Source organism: Heterodontus francisci, chromosome 2 (genome assembly GCF_036365525.1).
Source record: "Heterodontus francisci isolate sHetFra1 chromosome 2, sHetFra1.hap1, whole genome shotgun sequence".
Lineage (NCBI taxonomy): Eukaryota > Metazoa > Chordata > Chondrichthyes > Heterodontiformes > Heterodontidae > Heterodontus > Heterodontus francisci.
Window position 1 is genome coordinate 130,318,715 of NC_090372.1, and position 17,601 is coordinate 130,336,315.

The 17,601-nt window shown below is 43.3% G+C and overlaps 1 protein-coding gene across 1 annotated transcript in view; it reads left to right on the forward strand.

The window, feature by feature from the left end:
* Positions 1-17,601, forward strand: part of LOC137380771 (ATP-binding cassette sub-family A member 13-like) — a 330,301-nt gene that overhangs the window by 12,126 nt on the left and 300,574 nt on the right. Inside the window, exons 4-7 of the mRNA XM_068053109.1 lie at positions 1,490-1,626; positions 6,510-6,533; positions 9,255-9,259; positions 11,159-11,331. Of these exons, the coding sequence (XP_067909210.1) occupies positions 1,490-1,626; positions 6,510-6,533; positions 9,255-9,259; positions 11,159-11,331 (339 nt within the window). The remainder of the gene's footprint in view (positions 1-1,489; positions 1,627-6,509; positions 6,534-9,254; positions 9,260-11,158; positions 11,332-17,601) is intronic.

Consider the following 17,601-nt stretch of genomic DNA (forward strand, 5'->3'; position numbering starts at 1 on the left):
AGGCTTTGCTGAAATCTATGTAAACTACATCAACTGCACTACCCTCATCTACACACCTGGTCACATGCTCAAAAAATTCAATCAAATTTGTTAGGCATAACCTCCCTCTGACAAAGCCATGCTGACTATTCCTAATCAAATGTTGCCTCTCCAAGTGGAGATAGATTCTCTCATTCAGAATTTTCTCCAATAGTTTCCCCACCACTGACATGAGACTCACTGGTCTGTAGTTCCCTGGCTTATCTCTACAACCTTTTTTAAATAGTGGGACCACATTAGCTGTTCTCCTGTCCTCTGGCACCTCCCCTGTGGCCAGAGAGTAATTAAAAATTAGGGCCAGAGCCCCTGCAAATCTCCACCCTCGCCTCCCACAGCATCTTGGGACACAAATCGTCCGGACCTGGAGATTTGTCCACTGTGAAGCCTTCCAAAACCTCCAATACCTTGTCACTCCCTATGACAATTTGCTCAAGAACCTCACAGTCTCTCTCTCTAAGTTCCATATCTACATCCTCATTCTCTTGGGTGAAGACAGATGTGAAGTATTCATTCAACACCCTACCAATGTCCTCTGGCTCCACCCACAAATTTCCCCCTTGGACCCTAATGGGTCCTACTCTTTCCCTGGTTATCCTCTTCCCATTGATATACATATAGAATATCTTGGGATTTTCCCTACTTTTACCAGCCAGAGCTTTCTCATATCCCCTCTTTGCTCTCCTAATTGCTTTCTTAAGCTCCATCCTACACTTTCTGTATTCCACTAATGCTTCCACTGATTTGCTCTCCTTGTATTTGCTAAAAGCCTCTCTTTTCCTTCTCATCATACCCTGAATGCTTCTGGTTATCCATGCTTCTCTGGGCTTGTTGCTCCTACCTATTACCCTGGAGGGAACATGTTGGGCCTGTACCCTGCCCATTTCCTTTTTGAATGCCCCCCCCCCACTGCTCTTCTGTAGATTTCCCAACAAGTAACTCTTTCCAGCCTACCTTGGCCAGATCCTGCCTTATTTTACTAAAATTCGCTCTCCCCCAATCCAAAACCTTTTTTTGCAACTTGTCTATTTCTTTCTCCATAACAAGCTTAAAATGCTGGATAGTAACTGTACACCTTCTACCATCCCAGTGGAAGTCAACATTTTTGTTACAAACTGGCACCTGTCCATGTTGGGTGTGAACATCAGTCAACAATAGCTCCTGAATTTTTTACATATGTGGAAAATTATTACAACAGGGATTGAACAGTCGCCTTGGATTTACAAATACTCGCTAAAATCAAATATCTTACTATGATGTTCCAGACAGTAATAGAGCACACGTACAGAGATGTCCCTGTAATGTACAGATCTAGTCAGTGCCATTTTTCATTGTGTCCTACCTTGGAATAGAATACATATTTTTGATACCCTTGTAAGATTGAATATTAGACACATGCTAGGTTCATGTAATTTACAAAATGAACATCTCAGTAATCTTTACTTTGTCACAGGTCATCACTGGGCTTCACAGATGAGAGTGGAACTGATCTCTTAGCATTAATACAAGAACTTGGAAAGGACATTAATGAAACCATGGATAAAGCATCCAGTTTACAAAATCAATTAGATGATTTGTTTGGAGAGTCAGGTAACATTATGACACCAATGTAAAATGTTTTCCTTCAGTTGACATTTTGAAAAATGCCACGCTAAATAATTCAGCAATAATTAGTGCTGTGGAATTGCTCTAATCAAGTGCTCAGGATTTGTGTTTGCTTTACGGGGACTTGGCGCAAATATTTTGGTTTGGGCCCCTTGCATTTTACTAGACAATGATACTGATGGGTGAGGGGAAACCAAGCTGCTTTGCTGAAATGAGCCACTTTTCAGGTATGAGAAGCAGCCAGGCTCATGGATGGCAAAACTGACGAAGTGGAGGAAAGGCCTGACTGGGCCAGGTGCGCCATGTATGGTGGGAAGTGGGGGAGGTCACCAAACACTGGTACAGAAAGGATTGGATGTCTTGGAGTACCTGAAAGACTCAACTTGAAAGAACAGTGCCAGAGGGGGAGATACTTTGCCACAGGAAATCCCCAGGGCCTAGCATATGTTTCAAGATCACAATTCTGCCCGAGTGTCCTTCAGTGTAAAGTTATTTAGGTTCCAATTGGTTCCAATTTATTGCAGGTCTGAGTCTGTCCAAACCAAGGAGTCATCTGTCCATGACATCTGTCACAAGCAGGACCACTGCCATTTTGCACACCCACAGCTTCTCCCGGTGGCAGGATCATAAAATTCAGCCCACTGTAAAAATGGAAGCAGGCAGGTTCGTTAAAAGGATCAGCCTCCGAAGTGCAGATTAGTCACCTGCCCCTTGTCCCACTAAAGCCAATAGTGGGTGGGTTGGAGGCAGTTTGGATTTCTGTTTCAGATTTGTAACATTTTAACCTCCCATCTGACCAAACCCCCTCATTTTTGGGGGTAAAATGATTTCCTGTGTAACTCTAACTAAAGCCTGGCTGCTTCACCAGAAACAACTTTTCTCTGAGTTTAATTTAATATCTCAGGGAAAGCAATAACTCAATTTTGCATTTTTAAATCTTATTTTTCTGCGCTATCTGTGGAGGGGTATTAATCAAATTATTAATATGTATGATTTGAATTACAATAAAGTTTGTTATCATCAATATAATATAATAAAGAAAAAAATAAACGTAACTTCTTAACAACTGGAAGTTGATGCCAGGAAAGAAAAAGATTTGCATTTATATAGCGCCGTTGATAGTCTCAGGACGTCCCAAAGCACTTTACAGCCAATGAGTTACTTATGAAGTGCTGGTGTTATAATAGCCATAGTCCCAAAGGAGTCTAGGCATCTCTCCCCATTACAGAGAGACAGTTGGTATTGTATAGCTTAAGGATCACCACTCTCCAAGTGTGGGGCAAGGCAAGGAGGCAAACCTCTATGAACTACCACAGCTGGTATGGGGATCTTAACAAATGAAAGTTGTTGCCAGAAAAGAAAAAGATTTGCACTTATATAGTGCCATTCACAGCCTCAGAGTGTCCCAAAACACTTTACAGTCAATGTGTTACTTATGAAGTATTGTTGTAGTAGCGGTAGTCCCAAAGAACCCTAGGCATCGCTGCCCATTAGACAGAGACAGCTGGCAATGTATAGCTTGAAGGTTAGCAGCCTGCAAGCGTGGGGCAAGACAAGCCTCCATGAGCTACCACAGCCGGTAGGGGGATTGACCCTATGCGGTTGGTGTCTTTCTACATCTTACTCTAGCCGGCTTGCCAACTGAGCTAACCAAACACCACCACCCCACCCCCCACCCCACCCGCCCCTATGGGCATGGTTGTAATGTAGGAAACGTAGCAGCCAATTTGAATGCAACAAGCTCCCACAAATGGCAATGTGATAATGACCAAATAATCTGTTTTTTGTGATGTTGATTGAGGGATAAATATTGGTCAAGACACCAGGGATAAATATTGGCCAGGACACCAGGGATGAATATTGGCCAAGACACCAGGGATAAATATTGGCCAAGACACCAGCGATAAATATTGGCCAAGACACCAGGGATAAATATTGGCCAAGACACCAGGGATAAATATTGACCAGGACACCTGGGATAAATATTGACCAGGACACCTGGGATAAATATTGACCAGGACACCTGGGATAAATATTGGCCAGGACACCAGGGATAAATATTGGCCAAGACACCAGCGATAAATATTGGCCAAGACACCAGGGATAAATATTGACCAGGACACCTGGGATAAATATTGACCAGGACACCTGGGATAAATATTGGCCAGGACACCAGGGATAAATATTGGCCCAGACACCAGGGATAAATATTGGCCAAGACACCAGGGATAAATATTGACCAAGACACCAGGGATAAATATTGGCCAGGACACCAGGGATAAATATTGGCCAAGACACCAGGGATAAATATTGGCCAAGACACCAGGGATAAATATTGACCAGGACACCAGGGATAAATATTGGCCAAGACACCAGGGATAAATATTGGCCAAGACACCAGGGATAAATATTGGCCAGGACACCAGGGATAAATATTGGCCAGGACACTAGGGATAAATATTGGCCAGGACACCAGGGATAAATATTGGCCAAGACACCAGGGATAAATATTGGCCAGGACACCAGGGATAAATATTGGCCAGGACACCAGGGATAAATATTGGCCAGGACACTAGGGATAAATATTGGCCAGGACACCAGGGATAAATATTGGCCAGGCCACCAGGGATAACTGCTCTGCTTTCTTACATTCTTTCTAAGTTGCTGTCACTTTCTTCCAATTTGAGTACATATCCATTATTGCTACTTTCTGTCTTCTCACACCTAACAGTCGGCAAACCAGGTCAATAATTTGTGTGGAATTCCATGAGCTTTAATATGAGTTAACAGTGTCTTATGTGGAAACATTCTGAATGCCTTCTGGAAATCCATATGACTTGGTGTACAGTACCTTGGGAATGGAAGAAACTTACACTGTAAGGTACTACGGAGAATGCCCAATTCGTTCATATTTCATCATTGTCTATTACGTTATTGCAAGTTATTTTATTTCATTTTATTACCCTTGTTTAGATGGCAAATGAATGATTTCGAAGAGTACATTTTACAAATTTGTGCTCCTGGCATAGAATTTTATCCGTTAGGAGTGAATTTTGGAAATTTGGTCCTGTAGGTCAGCGGGCTCTACAAAATTTTCTATCTATTAAAAGTATTCAAAACACATTTGATGTTTGGACAATGAATTCAGTATAATCCAATGGAAATTGATTTGGGACAGTGTAATGCAACTAAAGTAATTATTTTTGTTTAATTTAGTTTGGTAGTGGTTCATTTAATTCAGTCACATTTCATCTGCAGTTTCAACCAGCTATATTCGGAATTATGTCCCTGGTCTGATCAATATGAATATGGCAAACATTTGGTTGTCTCTAAAGCTGTTGGCCTGAAAGAGAAGCCAAGCCACATTGTTCAAATGTGAATATACTTTTGTTCATTCATGTGCATAGCATTATTACTGCTAGTCATTTCTCAATTGATTCAAATCCATGAAGCCTAGGGACTTTTATCTAGGGTATTTAATTAGCTTGGACTGTTCAAATAATAGAATCAATCTGGACTTTCATAGAGACTAGTTTGATCAGTTAGCTCCTTTAGATGGTAACATTATAGGAAAAGCCAACTACGTATCTAAAAGTTGATTGTAAAATTATCATATAGTATAGAGATTGGGAACCATTTATTATTTTTCCTGTTTGAAGGAAATAAACTTGCAGGGCTAGGGGGAATTGACTGGGGGAGTGGGATTGACTGGATTGTTCCAGAGAGAGCCTGCATGGACTCAATGGGCTGAATGCCCTCCTTCTATGCCATAAATGCTCTATTACTCTATGCACTTGAGGAGCTACTATATTCCAACATCTATTATAAATAAATAAAAACAGAAATTCTGGAAATACTCAACAGGTATGGCACCATCTGTGGAGAGAGAAACAGAGTTAATGTTTCAGGTCTGTGACCTTTCGTCAGAACCCCTTTTGTATTATATTGTTCTTGTTTAATAAATAAATGTTATGTCACTCATTTATTCACTTGTTCAATAAATGTGTTTGGGAGTCACAGCTTATAGAAAGTTCTTTTGTAAGTGTTTCTTTACTGTTTTTGAAAACAAGGAGAATGTTATGCCTGGGATAGAACCAGTAGCTAAAGAATTCTAAAGAAACATTTTCTCTTTGTTTTCCTGGGCACGCTAGCAAAACTTATCTTGATATCAAGGGCTATTATGACTCTCTTGAAGCAGTAGAAAGCCAAGACATATCTATGAAAGTAAAATATAGAAGGGCAGAAAAGATGCAAAAACCTAAGATGGAGTTCCATTCTTGATCCAAATTATATTCAGATCTCATGGAGTCAATCAACTTTTCTTAACCTTACCCCTGAATATTGTTTTGTCCCATGTGATGGTGCAACAGTAATATTTGAGCTGATATCAGTTGCAACACTCTGCCTGACATGACTTGTTTCCTTCTTCAGGTACCACCCAAGTCCATGCATTCACTACGGTAAGTGATTAAATTAATATACCAAATTAAAAAGACCTTTAGGAGAAGATACACGTTAACCTTGCCATTACAGCCATTCTTCAATGAGACTAAAATATGATAAGTATAAACTTATTGATCAGCCAAAGAAACTGCTTAAATATTTTTCCCAGTCGGTAATTTATATGAAGAAGTTAAAAGCATCAACAGGTCTTCTTATTGGTTCAGTGAGCTGCTGGGGATTAATTGGTTTCTTTTGAATTAGCTGATTTGACTTTGAGAGATTATAATTGCTGGATTAGGGAGGAAAAGTCAGCCAGGGTCCATGGTTGTTTAATGACTCCTGTTGGATGTGAGTGTGTGTTTGTGTGCTCGCATGTGTGCATTCATCAGGTTCCCTTTGCCTGTGGAACTGTACTAAAGCAAGAGATCAAGGGGGTGAAATTGGTTTATGTCTGTAGTGTAGTGAATCGGCTGCCAGTTTTTAATCTCGCCCAATCTTCTTTCCACTGAAGTTCACAGAACGATAGTTCAAAATCTCATTTCTTAGTATCACTGTCACTTTTGCTTGGTTTGCAATTAAAAATTTTGGCAACATTTTCCAAGTCAATGGAAAATAAAAACTGAAGCATTGAGAAATCGTCTGCCTATTGGCTATGAGCCTGTTTTGCACTCCTGGCATAGACCAATTGCACCCTCCAACGTGTTCAGGAGAGATAGGAAGAGCAAAAATGTGGAAGAATAAATTTTAAAAATTGGTTATTAAATGAAAATCAGTGGTAGGGGTACCAACGAAAAGTTACCACCTTATTCTTAGATTCATGTAAAGTGATTTCTTGTGAACTTTGTGCCAATCACACTAAAACAGTCAGAGCATGAACAGCTTTAGAAAATGAAATATTGGTGATTGTAACTATTTGCCAAATATATTCATACAGTGCAATGGAGAAAGACACCAAAAATGGAAAACAAATATTAACTAATAACAGTATAATTTATCTTAGTTTTACCACGATAAAAATCTTTAACTAAGTAAAACGTCAATTAGTTTTGTTTAATAAATATTGCGGTAATGCAACTAATTAATGATAAGCACAGGAGTAACACTCCTCAAAGGCAAATGTTTAGTACATGAGTGAAATTCTTAACTTAATTAAGCCAAATGCAATGTATATTTTTCTTGTTTCTTTAGATTTTGCAATATTTGCAACATCAATAACAATGACTTTTGTTTATATCGTGCCTTTAATGTAATAAATTGTCCCAAAGCGCTACATAGGAGCATTATAAAACAAAGTATGATACCAAGCAACAAAAGGAGATATTAGGTTAGATGACCAAATACTTGGTCAAAGAAGTAGATTTTAAGGAGTGTCTTAAAGGAGGAAAGCAAGGTGGAGAGGCAGAGAGGTGCAGGGAGGGTATTCCAGACTTAAGGTTTAGGCAACAGAAGGTGCAGCCACCAGTGATAGTGCGAATAAAATCAGGAATGCACAAGAGGCCAGAATTAGAGGAGTGCAGATATCTAGTAGGGTTGTGGTACTGGAGGAGATTACAGATATAGAGGGTTGTGGGGCTGGAGGAGATTACAGATATGGGAAGGGGCAAGGTCATGGAGGGATTTGAAAACCAGGATGAGATTTTTAAAATCAAGATGTTGCTTGTCCGTGACCCAATGTAGGTCAGCAAGCACAAGGGTGATAGGTGAATGGGACTTGGTGCGAGTTAAGACACGGGCAGCAGAGTTTTGGATGACTTTAAGTTTACAGAGAGTAGAATGTGGAAGACCAGCCAGGAATGCATTTGAATAGTCCAGTCTAGAGGTAATGAAGGCGTGAATGAGGGTTTCAGCAGCAGACGAACTGAGACAGGGACGAGGTCGGGTGATGTTATAGAGGTGTAACTAGACGACCTTAGTGATGGCATGAATATGATGCCGGAAGCTCATCACAGGGCTAAATGTGACACAGAAGTTATGAACATACTGGCTTAATCACAGACTGTTGCCAGGGAGAGGGATGGAGTCAGTAGCTAAGGAATGGAGTTTTGGATGGGGACCAAAAACAATGGCTTCAGTCTTTCCAGTATTTTATGAGAGGAAATTCCTGCTCATCCAGTACTGGATGTTGGATACACAGTCTGATAATTTAGCAACAGTGGAGGAGTCGAGAGAAGGGTGGTGAGGTAGAGCTGAGTGTCATCAGCATACATGTGAAAACTAATCTTGTTCTTTCGGATGATGTCACAGAGGGGCAGCATATAGATGAAAAATAGGAGGGAGCCGAGGATGGATCCTTGGAGGACGCCAGAGGTAATGGTATAAGAGAAGGACGAGAAGCCATTACAAGTGATTCTTTGGCTATGATTAGATAGATAAGCATGGAAACAGTTGGGAGCAGTCCCACTCAGCTGGATGTCAGTGGAGAGGCATTCGAGGAGGATGGTGTGGTCAACAATGTCAAAGGCTGTATACAGGTCAAGAAGGACAAGGAGGGAAGGTTTACCTTTGCCACAGTCACATAGGATGTCATGTGACTTTGGTAAGACCTGTTTCAGTCCTGTGGCGGGGTGGAAACCTGATTGGAGGAATTCAAACATGGAGTTCCGGCAAAGGCAACATGTTCAAGGACTTTGGAGAGGAAAGGGAGGTTAGAGATGGGATGGTAGTTTGCAAAGATTATTTTTTAGGGGAGAGAGGTGATGACAGCAGATTTAAAGGAGAGAGGGACAACACCTGAAGAGGGAACTGTTTGCAATATCTGCTAGCATGGGAACCAGGAGGGGAAATTGGGCATTCAGCAGTTTAGTGGGAATAGAATCAAGGGAACAGGAGGTGGGTCTCATGGACAAGAGAGGGCATGAGGGGAGATAGGAGAGATTAGAGAAAGATGTGAGTTCAGGGCTAGGGTAGGGGGAGCATTATAGGAAGTTTGGCCCGGTAGGCTAGTAAAAGAGAGGGACGCGACAGAAGCAGCTGATTGGATGGTGTCGATCTTAGTTTTTAAAAATTCATTCATGGGATGTGGGCATCACTGGCTACGCCAGCATTTATTGCCCATCCCTAATTGCCCTTGAGAAGGTGGTGGTGAGCTGCCTTCTTGAACCGCTGCAGTCCATGTGAGGTAGGTACACCCACAGTGCTGTTAGGAAGGGAGTTCCAGGATTTTGACCCAGTGACAGTGAAGGAACGGCGATATAGTTCCAAGTCAGGATGGTGTGTGACTTGGACGGGAACTTGCAGGTGGTGATGTTCCCATGCATCTGCTGATCTTGTCCTTCGAGGTGGTAGAGGTCGCGTGTTTGGAAGGTGCTGTCGAAGGAGCCTTGGTGCATTGCTGCAGTGCAGCTTGTAGATGGTACACACTGCTGCCACTGTGCGTCAATGGTGGAGGGAGTGAATGTTTGTAGATGGGGTGCCAATCAAGCGGGCTGCTTTGTTCTGGATGGTGTCGAGCTTCTTGAGTGTTGTTGGAGCTGCACCCATCCAGGCAAGTGGAGAATATTCCATCACACTCCTGACTTGTGCCTTGTAGATGGTGGACAGGCTTTGGGGAGTGAAGAGGTGAGTTACTCACCGCAGGATTCCTAGCCTCTGACCTGCTCTTGTAGCCACGGTATTTATATGACTACTCCAGTTCAGTTTCTGGTCAATGGTAGCCCCGAAAATGTTGATAGTGAGGGATTCAGCGATGGTAATGCCATTGAATGTCAAGGGGAGATGGTTAGATTCTCTCTTGTTGGAGATGGTCATTGCGTGGCACTCGTGTGGCGCAATGACAGTGATAAAGAGGTCAATAAGCTCTTTGCACTTATTGTTGGAGGTGAGAGTGGAGGGGACAGGGGAAGGGGTTTAAGAAGACAGTTTGCAGTAGAGAAAAGAAGCTGGGGGTTATCATTGCATTCCAGGATGATCCTGGAATAATGAGTAGTTCTGGCAGACGAGAGCAGGACCTGATAGTGTTTTACGTGGTCCAACCAGATCTGGCGGTGGATGGCTAATTATACCTCTGCTTGTTCCGAGTCAACCTATCATTTATATAGAATATATTAGTAATGTGGCTTTCTTCAGCTAAACTGGCTCGTGTAAATTACTGCAGAAAATGTTATTTGTTGCAAATTGCTTTATTTCCAAATCTATGAGATCTCCATTGAAAACGTGGTTTTTACAAAAACCAATACCACAGATTTTAATAAATTGCACCTCTATAGTGTGACTATCTTAGTTTACAACATGATAGACAGGATTAGAAAGGAAAGTATGTATAGTTAGCTGCGTAAAATATAATTTACGTCATCAACAGGGGTGAAGACTACTTGAAATGATCTAGACTGGTTGTCCTTGGTTCATACATTGAATTCTTGAATTTGATCACAATTCAGATGCTTCGCATTCAGCATCCTGTCGACTTAAACTGAAAACATGAAAACTTCTGTGCATTACTACTATTCCTCCTCCTCTAGCAATGGACATGTCAAGTGGCATTTTCTTAAAGGGAGCAGCCACATCAGAACCCTATTATCAAATTGGAGGTTGATGGGAACAGATCCAAAAGAGTTCAATTTTTTTTTTTTTTAAGAGATACAGCACTGAAACAGGCCCTTCGGCCCACCCAGTCTGTGCCGACCATCAACCACCCATTTATACTAATCCTACCCTAATTCCATATTTCTACCACATCCTACCTGTCCCTATATTTCCCTACCACCTACCTATACTAGGGGCAATTTTTATAATGGCCAATTAACCTATCACCCTGCAAGTCTTTGTCATGTGGGAGGAAACCGGAGCACCCGGAGGAAACCCACGCAGACACAGAGAGAACTTGCAAACTCCACACAGGCAGTACCCAGAATTGAACCCGGGTTACTGCAGCTGTGAGGCTGCAGTGCTAACCACTGCGCCACTGTGCCGCCCAATTTGAAGCACCCAAAACTACAAATCCACGTTCCCACTTTCTGGACCCTGACTATACTTTATTCTTTTCTTGCTTGTACAAGTAGATCCTGAAAGTGACACAATTTTTCAAAGAAAGTTGCTGAATTTAAGGAAAACTCAATTTGTTTAATTATATTTTTAGGTGGATTTGAATCAACTGGAGCAACTCATTTACAAAATAGAAAGAATTCATAATGAAACATATACCTGGAACATTCTTTTCAAGCTTCCTAAGCTACTGGAAACCTTGAAGAATGAGGATTTTTTAAGCAAAGGGACTAGTGTGATGGCTGACACAGTGATGGATCTAAAAAGGTAGCGATTTATCTCCTATTATAGAGCTTTAACAAAAAAACTATTACTTGCTTGATCTTCAAAATCTTTTTTGGCTAAGTTATGGAACTCACTGCCCGAAAGGGTAGTTGAGGCAGAAACCCTGAACTCATTCAAAAGAAGTCTGGTTATGCACCACAAGTGCTGTAATCTGCAGGGCTTCGGACCAAATGCTGGAAAGTGTGAATAGAATGGGTGGATCGTTTTTCGACTGGCACAGACACAATGGGCCAAATGGCCTCTTTCTGTGCCTTAAACTTTCTATGATCCTAAGTAATTATTGATGACATATAAAAAATATGTGGCAGTTTCATTTACCTAACATTTTTGATTGCCTTTATGTTTGGTGAGTGAGAAAGAGACAAAGATAAAATGTGGAAATTGATCTGGGAAACTGCTCAGAATCAGGGAAATGGAAGCTGAGATTAATAATGTACAGTAGCTCGAAACCCACCTTGTCTGAATTACATTTAAAGCTTTTTTCATTCATTCATGGAATGTCGGCATCGCTGGCTAGGCCAGCATTTATTGCCCATCCCTAATTGCCCTTGAGAAGGTAGTGGTGAGCTGCCTTCTTGAACCACTGCAGTCCTTGGGGTGTAGGTACACCTGCAGTGCTGTTAGAAAGGGAGTTCCAGAATTTTGACCCAGTGACAGTGAAGGAATGGCGATATAATTCCAAGTCAAGATAGTATGTGGCTTGGAGGGGTACTTGCAGGTGGTGGTGTTCCCATGCATCTGCTGCCCTTGTCCTTCTAGGTGGTAGTGGTTACGGGTTTGCAAGGTACTGTCGAAGGAGCCTTGGTGTGTTGCTGCAGTGCATCTTGTAGGTGGTAAACACTGCTGCCACTGTGCGTCAGTGGTGAAGGGAGTGAATGTTGAATGTGGTTGAAGGGGTGCCAATCAAGCGGGCTGCTTTGTGCTGGATGGTGTTGAGCTTCTTGAGTGTTGTTGGAACTGCACCATTCAGGCAAGTGGTGAGTATTCCATCACACTCCTGACTTGTGCCTTGTAGATAGTGGAAAGGCACTGAGGAGACAGGAGGTGATTTACTCACTGCAGAATTCCCAGCCTCTGACCTGCTCTTGTAGACACAGTATTTATGGCCCAGTTCAGTTTCTGGTCAATGGTAACCTGGAGGATGTTGATAGTGGGGGATTCAGTGATAGTAATGCCGTTGAACATTAAGGGGAGATGGCTAGATTTTCTCTTGTTTGAGATGGTTATTGCCTGGCACTTGTGTGGTGCGAATGTTACTCGCCACTTATCAGCCTAAGCCTGGATGTTGTCCAGGTCTTTCTGTATCTGGACAAAGACTGCTTCAGTGCTGAACATTGTGCAATCATCAGCGAACATCCCCACTTCTGATCTTATGATGGAGGGAAGGTCATTGATGAAGCAGCTGAAGATGGTTGGGTCTAGGACACTACCCTGAGGAACTCCTGCATTGATGTCCTGGGACTGCAATGATTGACCTCCAGCAACCACACCCATCTTCCTTTGCACTAGGTATGACTCCAACCAGTGGAGAGTTTTCCCTCTGATTCCCATTGACTCCAGTTTTGCTAGGGCTCCTTGATGCCATATTCGGTCAAATGCTGCCTTGATGTCAAGGGCAGTTACTCTCACCTCACTTCTGGGGTTCAGCTCTTTTGTCCATGTTGGGACCAAGGCTGTAATGAGATCAGGAGCTGAGGGGCCCTGGTGGAACCCAAACTAGCATCAGTGAGCAGGTTATTGCTGAGTAAGTGCTGCTTCAAAGCACTGTCGATGACCCTTCCATCATTTTGCTAAATAGAATTGAATATGCATTGAATATTTCCTGTGCCGAGGGAAAGATCATTTCTGTCATGTCACCCACATCTTGGTATGAGGATTAGGTTGTAGAGGTTTAAATTTCCGTGTAGTTACATTATACTTAAACTTAACAGACATAAAATCATTCTGATCATGGTAGAATCCAACTTCTAAAAGCAGAGGTTGAGGATGTGGAGATTCAGATGAGGGTTTGGACAGGGAAGATGCAGGGATCATCGCGAATAAAAGTCTGATTGGCATGGGTCTTGCTTGGAGGATGGGTACCAGCAGAAAGAAGTTAGTGCCCTGTGGAGGCTCACATTTAGTGGGGCTTGGGGTGAAAATGAGAGTGAGAGGCCAATGGAGTTTGGGGTCTTGTTGGGGTAAAATGTAGCTGGGAATCCTGACAGTGGGGTTCAGTGGCTACTGGACAAGCAACATCCTGGTGGGGTTAAAGGAATTACAGTTGTTAATGGTCTTGGGTCCTAAAGGGAATAGGCAATGGCTTCTTGGGGTCCTAGTGAGAGCAGGAATGTCATGTCTGGTGGTGTTTCAGAGTCCTAATGCAGACGTGGAGGTTGCATCAGCCAGGAACAGTTCAAGGCCCTGACTGGCAATAAGAGGCAACAGCCAATAGATTACCTAATACAAACATACGAATTAGGAGCAGGAATAGGCCACTTGGCCAATCGAACCTGCTTTGCTATTCAATAAGGTATTGGCTGATCTGATTGTAACCTCAACTCCACATTCCTGCCTACCCCCGATAACCTTTCACCCCCTTGCTTATCTAGAATTTATCTACCTCTTCCTTAAAAATACTCAAAGACTCTGCTTCCACTGCCTTTTGAGAAAGAGAGTTCCAAAGACTTCTAACCCTCTGACAATGAAGCATCTGTGGAGCCAGGCCCTGTGACAAAGGCTGCCCCTTGCAGCACTGCCAGTGCAGCAGCCTTTGAAGGCTCCCCCTCATCTGACTGGCTGACTGCCATCGGCATCTCAGTCCCAGACTGGCATTAGCAAGCAGTCTACCTCCGCCTCATCCTCTGCCACAGAGGGAGGCACTTGTAGGAATGGCCATCAGTGGAGACCACTGTGTTGGTAATGTCATTTTGTGGGTCACGTGGGTGTTTCTGAATATTGAAATTTAAGCAATAAAGCACTGGGAAGTTGTTGCACTAAGGCTGATTTGTGTTTTCATCTCATGTTGGTGAGACACAGGCGAATGGGAAATGAGGGTTGGCAGAGCGATGGAGTGTGCTGGTGAAGATTGCCTAAGCTGGAGAGTCTAGCGCCTTCCTGCCCCTCCTTCCTCACATTTTTGCCCCTGTTGCCAGGGGTCTGCCATTGCTGTGGCAGATACTGCTCCTCATCACTGGTCAGATCAAGCTTGGAGAAGCTTGATCCCATTTCCTCTAATAACCTTCCTTCATTGGCAATGGAATGAGGAGTCTTCCTGAACCTTTCTCCAAGAACACGAACCCATGAGACCTGTTAGCAGAAAGACCCACTCCCCTCCCCACTCCACCTCCACCCCCACCAATCCCAACCCCCTCCAAAATTCCCTTGTCAAGAGTGCAGAGATAGGAAAGATAATTCTTCTCAATGAGCACAACTGTTTGCCTGCGACTGAGGGCCTTCTGTGAGCCTCCCCCTTTCAATGTTGCTTTTTTCTTCTGTCTCACTGTTCTAGCTCACTTCCCATTGTGTCACTGACTCCTTCCCCTTGTCATGGCTCTGATGGTGCGTCGAACCCCGCATCTTAGAAAGTAAATCCTAAACTGGCCCCTGGCCCTTTAACAAGCTGACAATAAGCTCGGTAATAGACTTAAGTGGCCATTTGCACAGAATGGGTGGGATGCCATGATCTTTTAAACTCGATGCTTGCCAGTTTCCCATCAGGAAATTGGCATGCCGATCCAAGGGACCCTAAGGGTTCACCCGCCCCCTTTCCCGCCCTCCCGAAGGAATAAAAATCCTGCCCATAGTGTCCACTGCGCGGTACCGCACTTTAGGAAGGACATGTAGGCTTGGGAGAGGGTATAGAAGAGATTTACTGGAAGGATTCCAGGGATAAGGGAGTTACGTGAATAGACTGAAGAAGCTGGGGTTGCTCTCCTTAGAGCAGAAAAGGCGAAGAGAAGATTTGATGGAGCTGTTTAAAATCATGAAGGGTTTATATATAGTAAATAAAGAGAAACTTTCCAGTTGCTTAAGAGTCGATAACCAATGGGCACAGATTTAAGTAATTGGTAAAAGAACCAGAGCCTACATGAGGAAAGTCTTTTATATGTAAAAGTGATTAGGATTTTGAATGCACAGTCTGATAGGGTGGGGAATAAAGATTCAACAGTAGTGTTCAAAGGGAATTGGATTAATACTTGAAGGAGAAACAATTGCAGGGATATGGGTAAAGTTCAGGAGAGTGGGACTAACTGGATTGCTCTTTGAGAACGGAATCTTGAGCCCTTTAAAAAATATTCGCAGGTCTGGACCGTTCCTGGGTCCCGACTCCACACTGGCTGTCAAGGCACCAGTCTCGAAGATCTTCCTGAAGGCGTCCAATTAATAGACAACCTCTGGGTCTGCCATCCAATTAAGGACAGCGGGCAGATTCCTGAGGCTACAGGCCCAATCAGTGGCCCTTAGAAGGGTGGAAGCCCACTGCCAGAGGTGGACACTGCTGCTGCAGGATGGGGACTGTGCCCTCTGAAGAGATATTCAATTTAATAAAATAAGCATTGGCCACAGCTTCTAGGCCACCATGTGGCTCGCTGATAGCTGCAGTTCCACTGTGGGGGTGAGTGTAGGAGGCCTTGCAGGCCCTCCAGCTCAGCTGCTGGCAAGCTACCTCCAGGCACCTGCCAGCCTTGGCCCTCAGTGGGAGACCCATCTGCCGCCAGGAAAGATCCCAGCAACCTCCCCAATCAGCCCACAAACAGGCAGTTAATTAAGCAGATTGACTACCTGCCACTGCCCGGAGGTGGGAATACGTTGGCACGCTGACTCAATGTCATAGAGTTATAGAGTTATACAGCACAGAAACAGGCCCTTCGGCCCATTGTGTCTGTGCCGGCCATCAAGCACCTAACTATTCTAATCCCATTTTCCAGCACTTGACCCATAGCCTTGTATGCTATGGCATTTCAAGTGCTCATCTAAATACTTCCTAAATGTTGTGAGGATTCCTGCCTCTACCACCTCTTCAGGCAATGCGTTCCAGATTCCAACCACCCTCTGGGTGAAAATTGTTTTCCCCAAATCCCCTCGAAACCTCTTGCCCCTTACCTTAAATCTATGCCCCGTGTTATTGACCCCTCCTCTAAGGGAAAAAGTTTGTTCCTATCTAACCTATCAATGCCTTCATAATTTTGTATACCTCAATCATATCTCCCCTCAGCCTTTCTGTTCTAAGGAAAACAACCTTAGCCTTTTCAGTCTCTCTTCATAGCTGAAATGCTCCAGCCTAGACAACATCCTGGTGAATCTCCTCTGCACCCTCCCCAGTGCAATCACATCCTTCCTATAGTGTGGTGCCCAGAACTGTACACAGTACTCCAGCTGTGGCCTAACTAGCATTTTATACAGCTCCATCATAACCTCCCTGCTCTTATATTCTATGCCTCGGCTAATAAAGTCAAGTATCCCATATGCCTTCCTAATCACCTTATCTACCTGTGCTGCTGCCTTTAGTGATCTATGGACAAGTACACCAAGGTACCTCCTGGTCCTGCCTTCAAGCCCATCATCATGGGACCGGAGGATTCCACCCTAAAAGAGCCAGCACAGACTCAATGGGCTGAATGGATTCCGTCTGTGCTGTACTATTCTATGTTTCTATGATTCCAGCTGAGAGGAGTGGAATCAAGATTTTCGAAAGAGGATAAGGAGAATAAGGAGAGAGACCTAGATGTGACTTGGTGATAAGGGCCATGTTACCACCGTAGGTATTTGTGTGGGGTGAGTGATGGAAAGTTTTAGTTGGGCGTGGAGAGAAGGTAGCTTCTGTTAGAGGCAAGATGAGCCAAGGCAGGATGTCAATGCACCAACAATAATGTCATAGCTTTTGTGAGTGAGAGAAAATCTTGCTTTTCCTGTTTTGCTGTACATTTTTCAGAACTAGTTGTGTGCCATACAGCACTCCCTTTTATAGCATGTGCATAGTATGAGTTTTGGGTGGTTCTCTTGCTTTCACTGGCATGCCAGAATACAAAAGAGAGAAACCAGCTAAATGCAGATCATCTTCACTTCCCAGCATTGGCACGGACAAAACTCTTGCGTTTAAGTGAAACTGATTTGTGTGAATTCAATATACTGTTTCACTTAGGAACAAAATACACAGTTCTACTTATCTGTATAAGTTTGCAATCTGTTCTCCCGGTACTTTTTAAAAAAGTCTTACTGCTAATGATGGTCTGATCTAATCAAGTGTATATAGAGAATTTAAACCACACA